Source organism: Grammomys surdaster, unplaced genomic scaffold (assembly GCF_004785775.1).
Source record: "Grammomys surdaster isolate TR1022 unplaced genomic scaffold, NIH_TR_1.0 125429, whole genome shotgun sequence".
Lineage (NCBI taxonomy): Eukaryota > Metazoa > Chordata > Mammalia > Rodentia > Muridae > Grammomys > Grammomys surdaster.
In genome coordinates, this window is record NW_021620296.1 from 534,588 (window position 1) to 549,252 (window position 14,665).

A 14,665-nucleotide genomic window follows, 5' to 3' on the forward strand; every position below is an offset into this window, starting at 1 on the left:
TGGCCCACGGTGACTTTGAATTCCTAACCCTACCTCATCCTCTCTGGTGTTGAAATGACAGGTATACACACTAGCCTTGCTTTTATTCGGTGCTGGGGATGGAACCCAGAACCTCAGCCATGCTAGGTGAGCCCTCCTCCAACTGAGCTTCAACCCCAGCCTCCAGCTAATACATGGCTTGGGTATATCCCAGGCTAGCCTGAAGCTTGCTGTCTACCTGCCTCAGCTTCTTAATGCTGAGATTATAGACTATGGCTCCAAACCTCTTCCCTTTTTTCCTTCTCATCTCAGGCTGACCTCGAACTTGCAGAAAATGGCTTTAAACTGCTGATTCTTTCCTTCCCCCTCCAGAGTACTAACAGTTGTGTGACACTACCATAAAATGAAGTGTGTTGGGGTGGAAGGGAGGCTAGTGGACTTGAGTCTTTCCTGTGCTGGCAGGAGTTGGAAGATTAAGGAGCTTGGCCAAGCAGCCTAGTTTACCCATCTGCTCACTGGGTGGGACTCTTCTGCGGCAGCACACCTGTCATCCCAGGCCAGTACCAGCTCAGTCCAGTGAGACTGGCCAGTTAGTCCTCGCGGGTAAGAGGTTGTCATGGGTCACTATCACAGTGCTCTCAATTCCCTGTGTGTGTGTGTGGAGGGGGGGCTGCCCCACCCCCACCCTGTGCTGTGTGCGCGCACGCGCGTGCGCGCTGCACTTTTAATGCCCCACAGGCCCTCCTCTCCTTGCAGGCAGCCGCCGGGATTGCGCGGCCCGCGGGACCAGCTGTGCGCGTGCGCAGTCAGGAAGCGCACTGGCCGCTCAGCGGGGGCCACGACCAGGATGGTGAGTGCCACGCTGTACTGGGTTCCCGAATCTCACATTCATCTTTGTCTCTCTCCTCTCTGCCTCCCTCCGCCCTGTCTTCTCTTCTCTTGCCTCCTCTTTCTCTTTCTCTGGCACTTTCCCTTTCTCTGCCTCTTCAATGTCTCCCCCATGATTGGGGTGGGGGGTGTGTATGAAGAGCGCTCACTTATTCTTTTTCCGTGTCTCTCCTTACTAGTCTCTTCTTCCTCTACCTCTTAGTCTTTCTCTGCATCTCTGATTCTAAACCTCAATTTCTGCGTCTCTGGGCCACTGTCTCTGAGTCTCTGTCTCTGACTGCGTCTCTGGGTCACTGTCTCAGCGTCTCTGTTTATGAGTCTCTGTGACTGCGTCTCTATCTCTGGGTCTCTGCATCTCTGCGTCTCTGTCTCTGAGTCTCTGGTTCTCTGTCTTTGCATCTACCTCTGGATGTCTCTCTGGGTCTCTTCCTCTGAGTCTCTGTTCCTGTGTCTCGACTCTGGGTCTTCATATCTCTCTCCCGCTATCTCTCCTGGCCTGGCTCAGTAGCCCGTTTCCCCCCACCTCCCCAATCCTGTCCCTCTATCCCCAACCCCCGCTCGAGCTGCCAGGCTTGCTGCAGTCTCCTGGCGCACGGATAACCTTGCGGCCCGGTCCAGGCTGCTGCTTCCCCTCCCGTACGCTCTGTGGGGGCTGGAACTTAGGGAAGATGAAAGGAATCACCTGACCCTCTGGCAGCTCCACGGTTGTTGCGCGGCTGAGACCCTTGGGGAGGGCTGGCAGAGCTACAGGGCGGTCTGGGCAGTACAGCTGGAAGCAGCTCCTGTACCCGCAGGCGTGTGCTCCAGGAGCCCTCGGTCACCGCGCACTCTGGGCCGTGGCCTGGGGACTCCTGCTGCTGGTCGCAGGGGCGCAGCGTGGCAGGAAGAAAGTCGTGCACGTGCTGGGTGAGTTTTGTGCGAAACTCTGCTCATCCCCTTCAACCCCCAATACACACACACACACACACACACACACACACCCGACAGCGGTGGCCTAGAGTGAACGACGGGAGTGGGATGGGTGGCGGACTGCCATGATCCCCTACACTCAATCTCCTCTGAGCTTCTTTCAGATCCTAGACCTACATCCCCTCCCTGGGTCCCTCCCTACCTCACCTTTGACCCCTGATTCGTCGCCCGCAGAGGGCGAGTCCGGTTCCGTGGTGGTGCAGACGGCGCCGGGACAGGTGGTGAGCCACCGCGGTGGCACCATTGTCTTACCCTGCCGTTACCACTACGAGGCGGCCGCCCACGGTCACGACGGCATCCGCCTCAAGTGGACGAAGGTGGTAGACCCTTTGGCTTTCGCCGATGTCTTCGTGGCTCTGGGTCCCCAGCATCGAGCCTTCGGTCCCTACCGAGGGCGGGCGGAGCTGCAGAACGACGGACCCGGGGACGCCTCCCTCGTCCTCCGAAATGTCACCCTGCAAGACTATGGGCGCTACGAGTGTGAGGTCACCAATGAGCTGGAGGATGACGCCGGCATGGTCAAGCTGGATCTGGAAGGTGATCGCAGCATGAGCAGAGAGAAAGGGACAAACTGAATCAAGTTGGCACGGTAGAGATCTTGTCAGGCAGGGGGAATAGCCCATTTAAAAATTACAGATATATATCCCTAACCCTAACCCCTGAATTATATATATATATATGTAATTTTATTACAGAGAGGCCATTTTATTTACCTCTCTGAACATGTTAACAATGGCAAATTTATATATATATACATATATATATATATGCATATGATTAAGGCCCTGGAGTTAGAGTTACAGGTGGTTGAGAACAGCCTGCTGTCAGTGTAGGGAACGGACCTCTATTTGGCTGGCTGTCCTGGAACCCACTACAGTGACCACGCTAGCCTTTGTTCGGACAATCTTTTTGTACACCGTGTGAAGGTGTGTTTGTGCCCTTCCTCGCCTGCCTAAGGCACCTTCTGATTAATTTAATAAAATCTCAACAAACCTTGAATTGCAGAGATCGGCCTGCCTCTTAACTGAAGGGATCGATAGTGAGGGCCACCACCCCTGACCTAAAGAAAGCAGTTTTTCAAACCACTGAGCCATCTCTCCAGCCCTAGCTCTATGATCAAGACAAGGTTTAATGGACCTCAGGTTGGCTTTGAACTCATGAACTTTAAAGAAAAAAGTTACTGAATTTTTCCCGTGTGCGTACACACTCGTGTGTGCTTATGAGTGCGCACCTGCCGTGGTGCTTGTATGGAAATCACAAACAATTTGCAGAATAGATTCTCTCCTGGAGTAGAACTCAGTTTGTCAGGCTTGGTGGCAAATGCCCTTACCTTCTGAGCCATTTTGTTGACCTCTCTGAACATGTTAACAATGGCAAATCGTACCTGTCTTCATTAGATGCTTTCTGTTTGCCAGCCACTTAGCAGAAGGACTCTCTGGAGCTTCACACTTAATTTCCTCAAATCCCTGAGGTAGACAGCTATTAACCTAGAGATGAGCTCTGCCTCAAAAAGGCTGTGGCGTCTGTAGGTGAGGGGCGTGGCCGAGATTGGGCATCCTGTCCATCAAAGCTCTAGGGCTTCACCAAAGCTGGTGTTTGCATCCTGTCCTGGAAAAGGAGCAAGCATGAGATTCAGCCTAAGCCCTGTCCTTAAGCGCAGAAACATTCCAGAGTTGGGTTGACTGTGAGTCTAGGCAGAAATAAATTTAGAGTTACAGATGGAAGTTGGAAGGAAAACACTTTAAATAATACTGGCAAATCAAAGGGCTCGACACCCTGCCCAACATTTTCAGGGCCCAGGGTGAAGGAGTACTGTCCTAGGAACAGACATTTGCAGCTCAATGGTCCCTCTGGGAAGGAGTCAGTTCTGCCAGGTTGTCAGAACATTGGGACAGAGGACATTAAGAGTTGGGTTTTGGCCAGGTAGTGGTGGCGTACGCCTTTAATCCCAGCACTTGGGAGGCAGAGGCAGGTGGATTTCTTTGTTCGATGCCAGCCTGGTCTAGTTCCAGGACAGCCAGAACTACACAGAGAAACCCTGTCTCGAAAAACCAAAAAGAAAAAAAAAAAAAGAGTTGGGTTTTGATAGATGAATTAAGCAGCTGGAGAAGGGTAGAAAGAATATGAGCGAAGATCTGTGACCGTAGAAGAGTAGACGTATTACAGTGTGTTGAGAAGGAACACATCCTAAGCTCGAATCCAAGGACCCATAATGGGCATGAGTTGGCCTGGGGTGCGGCCAGGTCTGAGGGCTAGAAAGAAGAGTGAACTGGAAGGTTCTGGTTCATATAAGGTGTAGTAGAATCCGGAGTGGGCGAGGGGGCGAGGGGGAGGACCCTGACAGACTCCCATTCCTCTTCATCCATCCAGGGGTGGTCTTTCCCTATCACCCGCGCGGAGGCCGCTACAAGATGACTTTCGCAGAAGCACAGCGCGCTTGTGCGGAACAGGATGGCATTCTGGCATCCGCCGAGCAGCTGCACGCGGCCTGGCGCGATGGCCTGGACTGGTGCAACGCGGGATGGCTGCGCGATGGCTCCGTGCAGTACCCAGTGAGCCAGGCCCGGGAGCCCTGTGGCGGGGCTGGGAGCACTGGGGCTGGTGGCGGCACCAATGGGGGCGTGCGCAACTATGGATATCGTCATAACGCTGAGGAACGCTACGATGCTTTCTGCTTCACATCCAACCTCCCGGGTGAGTTAAGCCCTTTCTAAAGAAGCGGTTCTCCAGCACTTATTTTCCGCCTTCTTGAAGGAGACTGGTCCAAAAGGCCTAGGCTCCACCCCTAAATACACAGGCTTCTCCCTGAAGGGGACCCTTCCCTCTCTCCTTCGTCTTAAACATTATGCCCTCTCTCTAGAAGGAGGCCCACTCCTCCAGTTCAAAAGATCCCTCCCTGGAGGGACACCTGCCTCACGTGCACAGGCCCTGACCTGTGAGCCTGGCCCCACTTCTGAGTGCATAGTCCCAGTCCCCTAGAATGAGGTCTGCCCGAGGCGCATATCCCCCGCCCCTTAGGGAGAAAGCCACTCCAAGTGCTTAGTCTCCAGCCCTTTGAGGAAGACTGGCCATAACCGCCTAACCCTAGGGCCTGGCCGGTGGAGAGAAGTCTGTCTCAGAAACATAGAGCATAGTCCCCATCCCTCAGGCTATAGGCTCCTTCACTCTTGAGAGACGACCTCCTCCATGGGCTCTGCCCCAAAGAGATAGGCACATTTTAAGCTCAAAGCCCCCATCCCTGCCTCCCCGAGGAAGATCTGTCCGAAATACATAGCGCCTAGCCCGTAGTTGAAGGTCTGTTTCAAGAGTGTGGACCCTGCTCACAAGAACACAAGAACACAGATCCTACACCTAAGGACGTAGACACTAGCTAAGGCATATGGACATTGGCGAAGACCTTCCCCAAACATAGGTCCCGCCCCAAATAGGAGGCCTGCCCAATGGACAGAGATCTCCCTGAAGTGCATAGACCCCTTCCTCCAAGACCATCACCCCCTACCAAAGTGAGCAGGCCCCGCCCCTCCGCCTTGCCTTCTGCTACTATGAAAACGGCTTTTCGGGGCTGCCACAGGGGGGCAGTGAAATGCCACATGGTACCCGCATTGCACGGGCGGAAGCGGAGGTCCCAGGTTGCAGGGAATGGGATGGACCAGGAGCAGGAAGTCCTGGGATGCAGGAGCCCGGCGGGCCCATCCCTGGCCCGGCTCTGACACACTCTCGGGTCTCTCAGGCCGTGTATTTTTCCTGAAGCCGCTGCGACCTGTGGCCTTGGCCGGGGCGGTGCGTGCGTGCGCGGCGCGGGGTGCCACTGTGGCCAAGGTCGGGCAACTGTTCGCTGCGTGGAAGCTGCAGCTGCTGGACCGCTGTACTGCAGGCTGGCTGGCAGATGGCAGCGCGCGCTACCCCATCGTGAATCCGCGAACTCGCTGCGGAGGTCCTCGGCCTGGGGTGCGCAGCCTCGGTTTCCCTGACGCCTCCCGACGCCTCTTCGGTGTCTACTGCTATCGCGCTCCTGGTGCCCCAGATCCGGCTCCAGGTGGCTGGGGCTGGGGCTGGGCCGGCGGAGGAGGTTGGGCCGGAGGGTCGAGGGATCCTGCTGCCTGGACCCCGCTGCATGTCTAGATCTGGGAGGATGCGCTTTGGGGTGTCACTGATCTAGTGGCCTCATATACCTCCTGGATATTGAGCACACGTCTCAGAGTCTCAGAGATCCTTTGGACATATGACACAACCCTGCGGTGCACTGCAGGCTGATCTAGCTACCTGTGGTCTTTGGACATTGACCACACCTAAGGTTTCCTGGATATGTGACATACCCCTGCGGTGACCTGCAGGCTGTCCCACTTGTTGTGGTCCTTGGTCGCTGACTATGCCGCCCTCTGAGGATTCCTGAGAGTGGCCAAGCCCACTTCTTTGGATAGTAGATGTCTCATCTTTCAGACTTTGTCTAGAAGAGTCATGCTCTCCCCCCAGGATCCCAGCCGACCAGCAGGACTCTATGGTTTCCTAAAGATGAGCCACCCTTCTATGGCCTCCTGAAAAACAAGTGGAAACTCCCCCTCAGTCACCTGGAGGCTGGACCCCCAGGATTAACTGGAGACCCGCCCCCCCAAACCCTCTGCATTTTTCGGGAGATGGAAAACTGGTCTTGGATAGCCAGCTGTCCACTGACTTCTCCCCATTACCCGGTGAAGAAACAGAAAACTGTGGGTCACAAGGCGATCATGCCCTGTGTGGGCAGGTGACCCAGAGCCTGGGTATTCCCACTATTCCAGAGAATCTCTTTATGTTTCCAAGATATCATGCCTTGTCCCTGGGTCATTATGGAGGACAGACTCAACACCTCTGACTTCATGGGAGAATGTCCCCAGCTGGCTCCCAGGAACAGTGGCCATGCCTACCTATCCCTCAGGTATTTCCTCTGGCCAGAGAATAGACTTGCCTGAATGTCCCATCTCCCTGGGCTCCTTGGGGGATGTCACCAAAGAGATTATTCCCTCAGACCAGAAACCCCTAAAAATCTGACTTGTAGAGACAAGCTGCTCGGCTTCTTAAGGTCACACAGGCCACCAATGCAGCCTTACCCGTCTCACCCACTACACTCACAGAAATGGCACATGCTGCCTTCCTCTGTAACCACGGTTACCACACTTTTCCTTTCTCACTGGCCTAAGGCCCAGACACCTATCACTTCATATTTGGCTGTCCTTTCCCTGGTGGACCGCTGTGGAGATAATCTTCCCCACTGAGTGTCCTCAGGGAACCAAGCATTCAGTTCTCCAGACCTCTCCATGGAAACAGCTGCCCCTTTCCCAAAGTGCACCTTCTGTTTCTCTCAGCTGCCCAAGCCCCGCCCCTAGACAGTTTGAACCTCCAGACTGTTGCCATGGAGACCAAACTGGTGTCCAAGGTAACAGAACACCTGTCCCTTCAAGGCTTTCTCTCCAGGGTCCCATCCTGTCCAGCTGTCCCCATAGAGACTGTCACTGTCTCCATGACAACTGACCTGCTGCACTCAGGAACTTCTGGTTATGGCAGAGTACCTCTGACTGGAGCTGCCTACTATGTTCCTCAGGCGCTTGACAAATGCCCCTTCTTCAGATGGGCCTATGCAGGACTCTGCTTCAGGGGCAGCTGCCTGCCACCATCCGTTTGCATGCTAACTCTACTCCACGCAGCAGCTGGGCACGAGCCACCACTGCAACCCCCTCCAGCGTCTTCGATGTTCACCGTGCAGATGAGCGTACTGAGGCTTTGCTGCTGTACAAGGCCAACCTTCCCTTCTTGGAGACCAAGGAGGGCGGACTCTCCCTGAAACCACCAATTTCAACCCATTTCTGAGGGCCCGTGTGTGCTCAAGGGTCAAGACCAGCCCAAATGCAGCCCAAATGCAGGGGCTTCCAGGTCTCAGGTGCTGCTGGGACCAGCAAGTACCCTTGCCCACACCTTCCTGGCTGCCCCATCTATCTTGGCTAACTCCACCTGAGTCTGGAAGCTAAGGGGCTGTGGGCTCCATTCACACCTTTGTTCTAAAGTGTGCAACCAAAAACTTATCCAGGGTCTTCTCTGGACTAGGATTGTTCTGAGGTCCCCAGCAGCAGTCTGCAGCCCAGGTTCAATAAACCTTTGTTCCTTCTGGTGAATGCAAAACAAGGGTACGGTCTCTCTGTCAGTGGGCTTCTCAGGCTGGATTCAGAAGCAGCTCCTCTCTTTCAATGCTCCCAACCTGAACACAGGAAGGCAGAACAGTTTACCAGGTGTCAGGACCCTATGAGATCCTGTCTGACCTCCTCATGTGCTCTGTGGCTTGTGTGCTTACATAGTAATCATAGCAACATGTAATTTAAAAATGGTAAGTAGGATCTGGTTGCAGAAGTGAGGTAACCATCTGTGTTTTTGTTTATTTACTTCAGTTTTTTGAGGCAGGATTTCACTGTTTAACCCTCCCTGTCATGGAACTTGCTACATAGGCTTGGCCTTGAACTCAGAGATCTGCCTGTCCCAAGTGCTGAGATCAAAGGCCTGAGTCACCACCGCCTGGCCAGTTCTTATTTATTTTTAAGTTATTTGTCTTCACTTTGTGTGCCTGGTGACCTTGGAGGCCTGAAGAGGGAGCTGGACCCTCTGAAACTAGAGTTAGAGATGGCCGCCCTGCTACACTTGAATCTGAGTCCTTTGGAAGAGCAGCGAGTCATCTTAGTCAACCAGGCCATCTCTCTAGCCCCCGAGTTTTTGTTTGTAAACTTTTTTTATTCACTGACTTTTAGTGTGTGGGGGTGTGGGCATGTACAAGCGGTCAGAGACAGGAGCCAACTCTCGGTGGTTGCCATTCATGCAGTCCTGGACCGATCAAGGATACTCTGGGAAATGGGCCATACCATTATTGACTGAGCCGGAAGGGTGGTTCCATCCCCTTTGCTTTCATCCAATGAAAATATGAAACTTTACATGCAAAAGAAAACCCAGAAGTTGGACCCCACTTCAGGGGTTGAAAATATTTAGAAATTCAATCCCACCAGGATACGTGCTATCCTAATGTCCCAATCCCTCTCCCCAAATAAACAGGGGGTGCACACCTTCTAGTACTCTGAGAGGCAGGTGGCTTTCTGAATTCAGGGACAGCCTGGTCTACAGCAGTGGGTCTCGACCCCTTTGGGGGAGTCACAGCAGGTCTCTTGCATATCAGAAATTTAGATTACAATTCATAATAGTAGCAAAATTATAGTTATGAAGTAGCAATGAACTAATTTTATGGTTGGGGGTCACCACAACATGAGGACTGTATTAAAGGGTCACAGCATTAGGAAGGTTGAGAGCTACAGTTCTACAGAGTGGTTTTCAGGCCAGTTAAGGTTATGTAGTGAGACCCTGTTTCAAAAAAATAAAACACCCCTCCTCCCCAAGAAAAGCCCTCTGCCATCTCCCACTCTGGTGTGTGCCCCTCATCACGCCGGGCAACTGGAGCACATGCCTCCGTCCTCTGTGTACAACTGTCCCCAGCTGCACATGGGGAGGGTTACATAGCTGGCAGCAGTCCCTGCTGTCTTGATGGATGGCCACCTCAGAGCCTGGCAAGATGGTTCAATGGGTAGAGGCACTTGTCGTTGAGCCTGGTGACCTGAGTTTGATCAGTGGGACTGCCATATGGAAGGAGAGAGCTGACCCCAGGCTGTCTTTGAGTTCCACATCTGTACTGTGGCTCCGATGACCATTTCTTTGGTGGTGGTGGTGGTTGGTTGGTTGGTTTTTTGACACAGAATCTCTCTGTGTAGCCTTGGCTGTCCTGGAACTCACTTTGTAAGACCAGGCTGGCTTTGAACTCAGAAATCTACTCGGCTCTGCCTCCAGAATGCTGGGATTAAAGTCATGTGTTGCTACCACTCAGCTTCTTATCCTCCCACTCATAGGCTGAGGTAGAAAGACTGCTGTGAGCTTGAGGCCAGCCTGAGCTACAGAGTAAAGCTATCAGTCAATAGCTAGCTACTTCTCTAACTCTGAGCCTCTGGCAGGCAGCTCATATCTGCGCCAGTGGTATGTGTTTGTTTTCTTCTCCTGCTTTCGCTTGTTGCCTAGGCTGGTTTTCCTGCCTCCACCTCTGCAGCCCTGGAAAGAGGGACTCACGATACTGCTCTGATTCTTATCTGGAGGTGTGTGTGCCTTGCTTACATTTCTCTCTGTGACCAGTTGCCTGACAGAGCAAATTAGAGGAGGGGGGATTAGACTCTCAGTTCGAGGATACTGTCTGTCACAGTGGGAATGTCATGATGGCAGGGCCCTCAGGTCACTCCGTGCCCACAGGAAGGAAGCAGAGTGACAAATGCTGCCAGCCCCCTTGTTTTGTCTCTCTTTACACTACGTGTTTGCATGCACACACACACAGTGCGTGTGTGTGTAACTTTATTTTCTGGTAGGAGGACAGGACTCACCTCATGGTCCCCTTATGGTTCTCTACTTCTACCATGTGGGTCCAGGGAACTGACCTAAAACCATCGGGCTTAGCCACAAGCACCCTCTCTGGCAGAGCCATCTTGCCAACTCCTCAATGCTGATTTCAAATAAATCATGTTTTTCTTCAGGATGACTTTAGTCTTTTCTCTTCTTTGTCCAAAACTGTGGCCATGTCTTCCCTCCCAGTCCAACTCATGTTACGCCTCCATTCCACCCACCTTACCTGTCCTCTGCCATGCAGGTGTACTCCTGGGACCTGGTGGCATCCCTGAGGCTGGTGCAGGAAGATCTTGAGTTCAAAGCCAGCCTGGGACACACAGTGAGACTCTGGGGGGAAAAGGGGAAAATAAAGAAAAAAAGAAGAAAGAAAGAAAGAAAGAAAGAAAGAAAGAAAGAAAGAAAGAAAGAAGAAAGAACAGAAAAGATTCCTTCTATTTCTCCTGCAATGGCCTACTTTTCCTCGGACCCCACACAGCGTGTGGCTCCTAATAAGGGCTCAGGGCCCGTGGCTGTGGCTCATTTGATGAGTGTTTGTACCCCAGTTCACAAAGTGCTCTCCTAGCACCCCATAAAACAAACATGGCAGCTCACTCCTTTAATCCCAGCAGTGGGTAGACAGAGGCATATACCCTGTCTCAAAAACAAAATAAAATGAAAAACTGATCAGGAGTTCGAGATCATCTTCAGATACATAGGGAATTCTGGGCCAGCCTGGGTTACATGACTCATCACGTCAAAGAAACACAGGCCCTCACTGAGTAACTAGGCAAGCAAACGGGTGACGGACCGTCTCAGGGGCCACAGACAAGCTGAACTGTTAAAAAAATTTATTAAAATGTCCAAGAAGTACATTAACATCCACAGTGTCAGATATCACAGATCCACAGAACATCAAATCTCCCAGAAAAACACCCCAGTAGTGTCTGTAGCCATTCACACTCACACACTCATGGTCTTCCCACAACTGTGGCCTGAGCACACACACACCAGGGAGGGACAGGCTGAAGAGGAGCCTCCAGTCCAGAAAAGCCTAAAGCACACCCTTCATGGAGCAGGCTGGGAACAACCACGGAGCCCCAGCAGGCCATGCCCCTGGTAGGCCAGGCTATAGCAGACCACGACCCCATGTGTGTGTGACAGCAGGTAAGAAGTTTAGAGCTCTTCCTTTAAACATAAAGCAAAATTTGGAGCACAATTCAAGACCAGGGTTTGGGAATCGAGCTAAGTTGGTAGTGTTTGAAGTACAGTTGGCAGAGTGCTTGGGGCTCAGTTGACGGAGTACTTGGAGCTCAGTTGACAGAGTACTTGGAGCTCAGTTGATAGAGTGCTTGGAGCTCACGTGTAGAAGATTTACTTAGTATGCATAAAACTCTGGGTTCCATCTTAGCATTGCATACACCAGTCATAGTGGACACCTGCCATTCCAGCACTTGGGAAACTGAGGCAGAAGGATCAGGACTTTAAGGTTATTCTCAGCTAACCAGTGAATTCAAGGCCAGCCTGAGGCCCTGTCTAAAGAAAATAAAACAACAAAAAAACAAAAACACCTTACAGTAATTATGATGCACGGAAGGAAATTTCTTCCTCTGGCTCTCCTAGGTAGTCTGTAATTGTTTTTCTCTTGCCATCATGTGTAAGATGGGAGACTTAAGGGCCATGTGGGCTGCTGAGAGGATTCAAAGGCATCTCACAGGCTTTACATGGCTTCTGTTCAGTAACTGCCCCAGGCTTTCATTACCTCCTGTGAGGGATGCAGGCTCAGTAAACACTTACTTAGGAAGAGCTGGGCATGGACCCCAGAACCTGTGCAGATCTGTCTAAGCACTCATCCCTGCCCCACCCCACCCCACCCCACCCCCCCCCACCCGCTCCTATCATTTTCGAAATTTTTATTTATTTACTTTGTGCTTGTGCAGTGTGTGTATGTGTGTGTGTGTGTGTGTGTGGTGTGGTGTGCATGTGTTGGGGGATTCACCAACACTGCAGTGTGCAGTGTGTATGTGTGGGGGCTGTGCATGTGTTGGGGGGTTCACCAACACTGCAGTGTGCAGTGGAGGTCAAATGCTGGCCTTTAGGAGCTGGCTGTGACCCTCCACTTGTTTCTGCCATGCCTCATCCTCCAGGCCAGCTGGCTCACAAGCTTCCTGTAGTCTCTCACCACAGGAATGCTGGGATTGGGGTTCACACCACCCTATCAGGCTTTTCATTTTTACACATGGGTTCCAGGGATTAAACTGACTTCTCCAGGCTTGTGCAGCTAGCCTGATCTTTACCCACAGGCCTGACCTCAAGCTCCACTGTGGTTTTAACACAAATTCACAGACTCTACCCAGACTGCATGGGCTCTGTCGGCAAATCTCTGAGGGAGGGACCCTGCCCTTGGCTTGGGAAGTCTTTTCTGGGGTGCAGATGAGAAGAGGGAATGCAAAGTGGATTCTTTCACATTTAAAAAAAATGTAAAACTAGGGAGATGTCTATGTGTGTGTGTGTGTGTCTGTGTGTCTGTGTGTGTGTGTATGTGTGTCTGAGTGTGTGTCTGTGTGTGTGTCTGTGTCTGTGTGTGTGTATGTGTATGTGTGTCTGTGTGTGTATGTGTGTGTGTATGTGTGTGTGTGTGTGTATGTGTGTATGTGTGTGTGTGTATGTGTGTGTGTGTGTGTGTTGATTCTAAGAGCACTCTTCTCTCTGCCATAGGAACACAAACACTGCAAGCATTAAGTCTGTCAGGCAGGATGAGGAAACAAAAGTGGGGTGGGGCAGGGATGGGATCTGAGGCAGGAGACTTACTGAGGTCTGCTGAAAGGGTTTAGTAAAGACAGGCTCTGGGTTAGAAAACATGGCACCATCTTGGTCCAGGCAGAAGGTTGTCTGTCTCCCTGAGAGATGGAGGGGACGAATACAGCAGCATTCAGCACATTCTGCTCCACTGATCTCACTTCTGTACACATGGCTGTGGGAGATTTGTCATTACAAACCCACGAAACTGCCACACATGACGACGGCGTATGCCTGTCACCTCAGCTCTTACATGGTTGAGAAAGGATGATTGCTGTGGGCTGAAACCCAGTGTAGGCTCTGGAAATCCTGTCTATAAAACAAACGAAGGCTGGCCATAGTAACTTGAGAGGCAGGGACAGACAGATCGCTGAGTTCCAGGTTAGCCTGGTCTATATAGCAAGTTCCAGTCCAGCCAGGGCTGCACAGTGAGGCCCCGCCTCGAAACAAAAACAACCCAAAATAGAACCACCAGATCTCAGTGCTACACTAGACCTGGGGAGTCAGCAATACACTAACCCTCCCCACCCCCATCGCTTTGAGTAACCTCCCCTAGGAAGCCAAGGAGGCCAGTGGCTCTAAGAAACATCACTAAAATTCGGTACATGAGAGTTCCACACGAGATTTAGTAGTCTGCACCAAGACCAAAGAGCAGGGATGGTTAGTAGAGAGAGCACTTGCCCAGTACTAGGTTCTGTGTTCAGCACCAAATAAACCAGGTAGGCCTGGTGGTGCAGAGGCAGGAGGATTGAGACTTCAAGGACATCCTTCTACAACAGTGAGTTCAAGGCCAGCCTAGTTTGGGGGTTGAGGGTTTTGGCATTGGGAGGGAGGAGGAAGAAGAAAGGAAAAAAAAAGAAAGAAAGCCAGCGGGGAAGAAGCCCGCCCTGGGGGACTCGAGGGGATGACAGACCATCACATTTGCTCTGCTGGTCCTCCACTCAAATACAGGGACTTTAGCCAAGGCTTCACCACAGATTCAGGATGGTCCACTGTTTACTAAGCCTGAATCTCTGGTGTGAAAGCCACTCTCCAGCACACACAGACATACTATTGCTCCTCATTGATGCAGACTTCGGGACCCCCTCTGATGGCTGGGAAGTAATCCAAGAGGCTCAGCCAGACCAGAGTGACCTCTCAGGCCCAGCCACTACCACCAGGAGGACCTCAGTAAGGAAGAAGAGAGCAATCTGAGCTTTGTACAGAGGACCGACCGCAGGGGTGTGGGGCTCCGGAGTGTCCCCACTCTCTCTCTGGTGGTTGTCTGGGTTCTGGGTCTCCGGGGGAATGCTCTGGAGGAGGTACAGGAGCTTGTGCTTGACTAGTCTGGATCTTTAGCAGAAATCCCCTTCATCTCTCTCCCAGTCTTCCGCTGGATGTCTCTTGTGTTTTCTGTGCTCCTTGCGGGGCTTGTGATGTCGGTGTGGATGGTGGTGGTGTCTACGCATCCGATGTGACCGCCTGGCTGCAGGGATGGGAGAGATGAGAAGGGATGAAGATGACTGGCTGGACGTCACTGGCCTCCTCAGAGGGATGGAGAGAGAGAGAGAGAGAGAGAGAGAGAGAGAGAGAGAGAGAGAGAGAGAGAGAGAGAGAGAGAGAGAGA

General features: G+C 52.2%; 2 protein-coding genes across 2 annotated transcripts in view; one reads left to right on the plus strand and one right to left on the minus strand.

The window, feature by feature from the left end:
- The first annotated feature begins 756 nt into the window (after positions 1 to 756).
- On the plus strand, positions 757 to 8,363 carry Hapln4 (hyaluronan and proteoglycan link protein 4). Its single transcript, XM_028786176.1, has 5 exons — positions 757 to 829; positions 1,662 to 1,773; positions 2,011 to 2,373; positions 4,207 to 4,530; positions 5,567 to 8,363. Exons 1-5 carry the CDS (start codon positions 827 to 829, stop codon positions 5,956 to 5,958), a joined length of 1,194 nt encoding a protein of 397 aa, XP_028642009.1. The 5' UTR covers positions 757 to 826; the 3' UTR covers positions 5,959 to 8,363.
- Positions 8,364 to 13,048: 4,685 nt separating this feature from the next.
- Positions 13,049 to 14,665, minus strand: part of Ncan (neurocan) — a 24,729-nt gene continuing 23,112 nt past the window's right edge. The window contains exon 15 of the mRNA XM_028786169.1: positions 13,049 to 14,524. Within this exon, the coding sequence (XP_028642002.1) occupies positions 14,394 to 14,524 (131 nt within the window). The 3' untranslated portion in view covers positions 13,049 to 14,393. The remainder of the gene's footprint in view (positions 14,525 to 14,665) is intronic.